Source organism: Grus americana, chromosome 17, assembly GCF_028858705.1.
Source record: "Grus americana isolate bGruAme1 chromosome 17, bGruAme1.mat, whole genome shotgun sequence".
Classification (NCBI taxonomy): Eukaryota; Metazoa; Chordata; class Aves; order Gruiformes; family Gruidae; genus Grus; species Grus americana.
The window spans coordinates 7374435-7383193 of record NC_072868.1 but is presented as its reverse complement, the minus strand read 5'-3'; the positions used below and the strand labels follow the sequence as shown (position 1 = coordinate 7383193).

General features: G+C 44.3%; 1 protein-coding gene across 1 annotated transcript; it reads left to right on the top strand.

The window, feature by feature from the left end:
- The first annotated feature begins 2020 nt into the window (after positions 1-2020).
- On the top strand, positions 2021-8510 carry LOC129214011 (uncharacterized). Its single transcript, XM_054844974.1, is given in 3 exon segments — positions 2021-7215; positions 7675-7718; positions 8223-8510. Coding segments are annotated over 3 exon segments (4032 nt in total). The 5' UTR covers positions 2021-3416; the 3' UTR covers positions 8412-8510.
- Positions 8511-8759: the final 249 nt, after the last annotated feature.

Sequence of the window (8759 nt, the reverse complement as noted above, 5' to 3'; positions counted from 1 at the left end):
GCAATATGAAATAAATTATATCTGTTAGGCTTTTACTATAGAACATATAATTTAAATATATAATGATTAAAATCCTGTTTTATACAGGATATCCAACAGCTCAGCTCCCAGCTGTTAAATTGCAGAGAGACTAGTTCAAACTGGGGGTGAAAGGGATGAAATATATGAGCTTGTGCCTTAAGATAACATAGGCTGTAGCACCTCTTTTAAAAAGCCACAGCTGCTAAAGGAAAGGGCTCAAGGGTGCTTTTTTTTCCCAGGTATTTTTGGCAGATGATTGAACATGAATGGAGATTTCCTTTAGAAGGAAATGTACATGAGGCAGTTGCACAGCATACTAAAAATGGCTGTCAAGAGAAACTTTCATAATGCACCAGATATTCAGTGTATATTACAAACAAAATGAGCTTTTTAATCTGCAGGCAATGAATGACCATTGTGATCCAGAAGCAGTAATGTAAACCAAAAGTAGTCAAAGATATTGCTTGGAAGGACAAATACATGCGTGCATCTGGTCACAAAGCCTTTTAAGCTTATGGGCAAATGAGCTACCTACTGGGCATAAACACATTCTCCAGTAGTTTCTGATAATTTACAAAATTACCAGTCATCTTAGGTCACTAGTTTTAGTATCCAGCCTATTTTCAAAAATTTGGGAACTGCCTTTATAGAGATTTATTGTTGGATTCTGTATCAGAGGGTAGTCTTATCTTCTGGTCTTTAAGCAGTTACTGATACTTTGGCAGATTCAGGATAAAGGGGCAAAGGCGGAAAAAAACTCTTAAAAGGAAAGACACTGAATTACAAAGTTTCATGTTCTTATTCTAGAAATCAGGGTTGTCAATCAATGACTTGGAAATCAGGGAACAAGCTACAAGCCCTTAATGCGAGTTCTTTCCTGTGTTTGTTTGGGTTTTGAAAATTTATTTATTTATTTATTATCCTTGGAAAATATGACATTCCTCCTTTCCTTTTGTGTATCTGTTCAAAAAGTTATTTTTAAAGCTCCATCTTTTGTCCATCACCTACTGTTACGTCTCTGTCAGTGATGATTCACCCCCTATAGGGGCACATATCAAACCCACTGATTCTGTCATACAGACAAAGCTCTTCCTAGCTGGTATTTGTTTAATTTTGAGGCCTTCAGTATATATTAAGTAGTATAGTCCCTTACAACACTGTGGTGTTTTCTGGAGATTCTGCACAGCTGGCAGAGTTCTTTAGAAAGAACTCTAAATATAGTAGGTTGCAATTCTTACACTGTTGTCTTTTAATTTCCTTTTGATTGAATTTGTGCTTTCCTTCTTTCCTTTGATTTCTCTCTGTAGTCTTTTTTTTTCCTGCCTCACAGCCTTGGTTTCCCTTAACATCTCCAAAGCATTGAAAAGGAGAAATACTAGCTAATCTAATCTCTCCGCCCCCTCTTCTGCTTTAACAAAGCTTTTAGCTTCCCCTGTCTCTCTTCTTTGTTTTCTTTACCTTTCTTTCCCTCCCCCCTCCAAAAAAATCGCCACTCCTATGTAAAAGAATTGGTCAAGTTGCAGTAGGACGTGCAGTCATTGTGACTTAACAGACAAAATCTTCTGAATTTTCCAGATGTACCTGTGTGTTGTTATACCAGACTTGTACCTCCTGTTGCAAAATATGTGTACGGACAAGAAAATAAAGAGAAAGATATTTCAAGCTTTCCCTTTCTGATTCCTGACAGAATTCTTTAGTCTATTTTAGCAGAGTAGCGTAGTGGCCGAATACAAATGCTACATTCTGTCTGATATGCTTTCTAGGTTTTTGTTCTTGCTAATGACTGAAGGTTTATACATTTTTCTTTTGCATTTGGGCTACCATTTCCTTGACCATTCTGGAGGACAGGACCTTAGACCTTTTCTAAGGCTGCTTCTATCTATCTGCTGCATGCTGATTCTCTCTGATAGGTCCAAGTGTGTCAGTTTGGCAGTGTTCCCGGTCACCATCAGCATTACTGTTGATAGAGAGAACTAACACTTAAAGGAAATAGCAGGATCATTAACTAGCTTAAGCCACATATCTAGTAATCTTAACCCTTACGTAAGATGTTTTAACAAGAACTAGCGTAAGGAAGGGTCAAGATGACCCTTCGCTCTGCTTGCATTTTTGTAACCAATCACAAGATAAGGAGGTAGTAAATCAGAAGGGATTGAACACGGAGGATTCTCTGCTAATTAGGAACCGGTCTGAGTAAGTTTTGTGGTGAAGGTGAAAAGTGCACAGTGAGGAAGACATACGGCCTTCATCCCTGAGACCCCGGCCCACGACCACCAAGAGGCAGTGCGCGTGTGCAGCTGAGAGGAGTTAAAGGCGGAGACAATGGAAATGAACTCATTGTAATAAGACCACCTTTCCGCGGAAAGATCATGAATATGTATAGGTGCTTTTTGAATATGTAACATTCTATCATATAAAACTCAAAGGGAAGTGCTGCAAGGCGCGCACGATTTTGGTGGGACGACCCCCCGTGCTGCCCAGCGCTGAATAAACATACCTACTTTACAACTTCACAGGTTGTGGAGTCTGTTTTCCGCGCGTCATTTTGGCGAGCCAGGCAGGAGACACTCTGCTCGGCTGCGGGATCGACTGCGGAGCGGACGCTCCTAGGCGCGCCCCGAGCACTTTTCTCGGAGGAGCCTCCACTTCCAGCCGCTCACCACGGGAGTAGACAACGACCTCCTGAAGTTGCGGATAAACGGTATGTTTAGTAAGGGGGCCAGTAAGTCGCTGGGGACGCCCGCGCTTGGCCGGGGCTGCTGGTAAATCGCGCAGAGACGTCTGGCGTACGGCATAGTCCCCGTATGGGAGGAGGGTACCCTGTACATTAAGGAAAAGGGGGATTCGCTGACCGATAGAGCGGCCGCTAGCGATCTTGGGAGTAGATCGAGTGAATCCGAGGTTACCGCTGCATCCCAATATTGGGAGCCAGGACGGACCTGCTAATGACTGTATAAGAAGCAGGAGAAGGGTAAGCGGGCCTCTCTACTTGAATAATATTTGCAGCTGCTGGAGGGATAATAACTGGAGTGAGGATTGTATGTTAAAAGTTTGTTGTGTGTATGTATGTGTGTTTTGAGACACAGCGCTGCTGTGAAGCGAGTGGGAGTCCTGATTTGCGGTTCCGTGATTCCGCGAGGAACACGGCCAGAGACGGACAAAGCGCCTGGACTGTTTGTAAAATTTGTAAATGCCATGATATATATGTAAGTTGGGTTGGGCTGCCGTAGTGTTTAGTCAGTCTCTTAAGTATCGGGGAAGGTGTGTGGCTGATCAAAGTGGTAGGACAGAGAGTCACTCCTTTGGTGGTTTAGGGCTTGAACTTTGGGAAATTAAAACAAAGCACAATAGCTAACAAGAAAAGACCTAGAAAATAAGGATAAAGAAACAGAGAGATGGGTAACTCTCAGAACAAGGATATCTTAAGTAAAAGCCCCCTCGGTTGCATATTGACACGCTGGAGGGATATTGTTGGAACTGGGGGTACAGAGAATAAGAAGACCCTCATTAAATATTGCAATCAATGGTGGCCGCTTTATAAGCTGGAAGATGGAGCCAGGTGGCCACTTAATGGAACAATTGATTACAACACTATGTTGCAATTAATGCTGTTTTTGAGGAGAGAAGGAAAATGGGATGAAGTGTCATATGCAGATATGTTTTTCACCCTCCGAAACCATCCGGAGTGGCAAAGGGACTGTGGAATGGTGCCGCCACAGGACCCTATGGTACTTGCCCTAGAGCGGGAAAATAACAAAGGACTTAAAGGTAAACTGAGGCGGTGTTGCTCGGCATGTAGTATTGGGCAAAGATGTACTAGGAAAAATAAAATACACCTGGCATCAGAACAAGATTTAACTGATTTGTTTAAGCCTCCCCCTCGACCACAGGAACAGGATGTGGACTCGGAAGGAGCCTCCACTCCCCCGGGAAGCCCTGTATCCTCCCGTATCAGGAAAAAGTCTGCCCCAACAGTCTTACAAGCACCTCTCCGAGAAGCAGTAGGGCCTGACGGTGGGACGATGTTAATTAAGGTACCTTTCTCCACCACTGATTTGGAAGCATGGAAAAGGGTTGCTAAGGATTACAGGAATGATCCGGTAAATGTAACTAAACATTTCCAGTTTATTATAAAACAACACAACCCCGACTGGAATGACATACAATTATTATTAGAATATATGACTGAAACGGAAAAGCAATTAATTTTAAAAACTGCAGGGAATTTGGCTGAGGATCATTATAAAATTACGGGAGGAGATGTTAAAGAATATCTCCCCCTTCAAGATCCAAAATGGGATGCAAACAGATCCACGCATATGGAAAGACTGAAGGCATACCAGGGATGGATTTTAAAAGGAGTGGAGAGGGCCATTCCCAAAACTATAAACTGGTCGGCATTATATGCAATCAAACAAGGTCCTTCCGAGTCACCATCCGAATTCTTGGATCGACTAAGGGACGTAATGCGCCGCAACACACCGCTGGATCCTGGGTCAGAGGTAGGAACGCAACAACTAGTTTCTTTGTTTTTGGGCCAGTCTACAGGAGATATTAGGCGCAAACTCCAAAAGCTGCGTCCCACAGAAGGAAGGAACCTGGAAGTATTGCTGGATGAAGCGTGGAGGGTGTTCAGTAATAGAGAGGAAGATTACAAACGGGGACAAAGAAGGGTGGTGGCGGTCGTCAGGGAGGAGGAGGAAAGAAAACCCAGACGAGGACCGCCTCGATTAGGCAGAGATCAATGTGCGTTATGCAAAAGATTTGGACACTGGAAAGATGATTGTCCGGAAAAGCGGAAAAATAAGGAGAAGGGGCGGAATAGTCAGAAAGAAAGAATAATGGCTCATTTGAGGGAAGACTGACGGGGACCTGGGGAATCCACCCTAGCGGATCCACTGGTTATAATGAAGCTAGGGAAAAAGCAGAAGAAGGTAGAATTTCTGGTGGACACAGGGGCGACGTATTCGGTCTTGAACCAAGCTTTGAGGCCCCTGGGAAATGACTATATCATGGTGAAAGGGGCAACTGGCCAAAGTGAAAAGGTATATTTTTGTGAACCTCTGAGATATAAATTGGGAAAACAATGGGGCATCCACAGATTTCTGTACATGCCCAACTCCCCGAGAGCACTGTTGGGGAGAGATTTATTGGAACAATTAGGTGCGATAATTAAATTTGAAAAGGGAGAGATTACTCTGGAGGTGAATGACCAACAGTATATCCAAATAATGAGCTTATCCCTAACTAATGTTCCTATAGAGGGAAAAATCAGCGAAGAAATTGCGAACCAGGTATACCCCGGGGTTTGGGCCACTGATGTGCCCGGAAAAGCAAAAAATGCTACACCTGTGGAGGTCAAACTCAAAGAAGGACGACAGCCAGTAAGAATCAAGCAGTACCCCCTGAGGAAGGAAGACAGGGAGGGAATTCGACCAGTAATAGAAAAATTTTTACAACTAGGATTATTAAGGGAATGTGAATCCGATTTTAACACTCCCATATTACCTGTCCGTAAACCCGATGGGTCGTACCGGGTGGTTCAGGACCTACGGGCTATAAATAAAATAACTGAAGACCTCTACCCGGTAGTGGCAAATCCATATACCTTGCTGACTGTATTGACACCTGAACTAACCTGGTTTACTGTTTTAGACCTGAAGGATGCCTTCTTTTGCCTCCCTCTCCATAAATCCAGCCAGAAAATATTTGCATTTGAATGGGAAAATCCTAAAAGAGGGCGTAAAACTCAGCTTACTTGGACGGTGTTACCACAGGGGTTCAAAAACAGTCCTACTATATTTGGTAACCAACTCGCAAAAGATCTTGAGTCCTGGGAAGCCCCGCCTGAGGAAGGGAAACTGTTACAATATGTGGACGATATCCTGATTGCAACCAAAACAGAGGACGCTTGTATGACCTGGACGGTTAGTCTGCTAAATTTTTTAGGGCTCCAGGGATATCGGGTATCCAAGAAGAAGGCCCAAGTGATGCAGCGTAAGGTGATTTATCTGGGCTATGAAATCAGTGCTGGACAAAGAACTTTGGGACAGACCCAGAAAGAGACAATATGTCAAACTCCGAGACCACAAACAGTGAAAGAGTTACGAACCTTCCTGGGGATGACTGGGTGGTGCCGACTATGGATCTATAACTATGGACTGCTTGTTAAACCTCTGTATGCACTGACAACCACTGAACAAAAACACCTTAAATGGAATAAAGAGACCATACAGGCCTTCAAGTTGCTAAAAAAGGCCCTCATGTCGGCCCCAGCCTTGGGACTCCCAGATGTGAGTAAACCGTTTTTCCTTTTTTCCCATGAGAAGCAGGGGATTGCCCTAGGAATACTAGCACAAGATCTGGGCCCGTATCGACGAGCAGTTGCCTACTTTTCTAAACAATTGGATGCAACTGCAAAAGGTTGGCCTGGATGCCTGCGAGCAGTCGCGGCTGTAGTACTAAACATCCAGGAAGCCCGAAAATTCACCCTGGGCCAGAAAATGACTGTGTTGGTGTCCCATACAGTATCTGTAGTACTGGAAGCGAAAGGTGGACACTGGCTTTCCCCACAAAGATTCTTGAAATACCAGGCTATAATGGTAGAACAGGATGATGTGGAGATCATAGTCACTAACATTGTCAATCCAGCCTCTTTCCTCAGTGGAAACACAGGGGAACCAGTGCATCATGACTGCCTGGAGACCATCGAAACAACATATTCCAGCCGTTCAGACCTGAGAGACAGTCCTATGGAGAACACGGAAAACTGGTTCACGGATGGAAGCAGCTACGTCCTAAGTGGTAAAAGACATGCCGGATATGCCATTACCACCAGTCAAGAAATCATAGAGTCAGGGCCTTTACCCATGAGTACCTCTGCACAGAAGGCGGAAATAATTGCTCTGACCCGTGCCTTGGAATTGGCCCAAGGCAAAGCTGTAAATATCTATACAGACTCAAAATATGCCTTTGGAGTCGTACATGCGCATGGAGCAATCTGGAAGGAGAGGGGATTATTGAACTCACAGGGCAAAAATATCAAGCACGCAGAAGAGATCATGAAACTGTTGGAGGCAGTCCAACTCCCTGAGAAAGTGGCGATCATGCACATTAAGGCACATCAGAAAGTGAACTCAGAATTGGAAAGAGGAAATGAGCTGGCGGACAGAGAGGCAAAACAAGCAGCTAAAGGTGAGGTAAATACGGAGGGGGCCTTGGTCCCTGATGGGCAAATCTCCCTAGAAGGTAAGCCAAAATATACTAAGGAAGATCAGAAGCTTATCATCGACCTAGAAGGGTCGTATAATAACGAGGGGTGGGCTCTCACCCCACAAGGGAAACTAATCATTCCCTCTTATCTAACATGGTCTCTGATAAGGGAAGAACATAGGAAGAGGCATTGGGGGGCAGAAGCTCTATATAAACACCTGATTAGAGAGATTGTAGCTAGGAATCTATACACCACCGTGAAACAAGTAACTCAACAGTGCGATATTTGCCTCCAGACTAATCCCAAGAATACCCCTAAACCAGAAATGGGTCAAATTGGGAAAGGCAACGGGCCTGGGCAACAATGGCAGATTGATTTTTCAGAACTCCCAAGAAAAGGGGGGTATCGATATTTATTGGTATTAACTGATACCTTTTCAGGTTGGCCAGAGGCATTTCCTACCAGGACGGCCAAGGCTCGGGAGGTAACCAGAACATTAATACAAGAAATAATACCACGCTTTGGGGTTCCGGCAACCATATCTTCCGACAGAGGACCACATTTCATCTCAAAAGTAGTACAACAAATTAGCTGTCATTTGGGTATAGATTGGCAGCTTCATACCCCATATCGCCCTCAGTCGAGTGGCCAAGTAGAAAAAATGAACCACTTAATCAAACAGCAGATTGTGAAATTGGGACAGGAAACTAACTTGGCCTGGCCTCAGTCTCTTCCTTTGGCTCTCTTGCGCATACGAACCAGGCCAAGAGCAAAAGAGGGACTGAGTCCTTTTGAAATTTTGTATGGACGACCCTATGGAATACAGAAAGGGATGTCCACACAAGCCGGGGAGGAAATTATGACTTCATACATGGTGGCATTAGGCAAACAACTCAGCAGAATTCAAAAACATGTGGTTGGGACTCGAAGCAGGGGTTTGGATGGACCTGTACATAACATACAACCTGGAGATTATGTATATGTGAAGTCTCTTACAGAAAAGACCCTGGAACCACAATGGGAAGGACCGTTCCAGGTACTCCTCACATCCTTCACAGCAATAAAGATTAAGGAACAGAATGCCTGGATTCACCACTCCCGTGTGAAGAAGGCACCTAAATCTCCATGGAGAGTCACGCAAGTACAGCAAGGAAAGCTTACCTTGTCACGACGCTGATTGTAAGCCTAATAGGGGAACTTGAGGCATGGGAGAATAATGCCTTTTTGCAGCTACATGACAAAATTGCTAATGCCATGAACTGGTCTGATTGCTGGATTTGCTCACAATTGCCCACAAACATAGGACAGGGCCACCCGGTGGTCGCCACCAGTTTTCCCAACTCTTCGCAGATAGTCAAGGCCTTTAGTAATATGCCCCTCACCGAATACACAGAGATACCAAAAAGGAATCTTGAGTGGCAGATAGATTTAAGCACACTCTGGAACGAGACCACAGAAGTACCTTGTGTCCAGAGGTGCTACCTGGAAAACACCACAAAGAATATGGGAGGGAATAGCACAGATA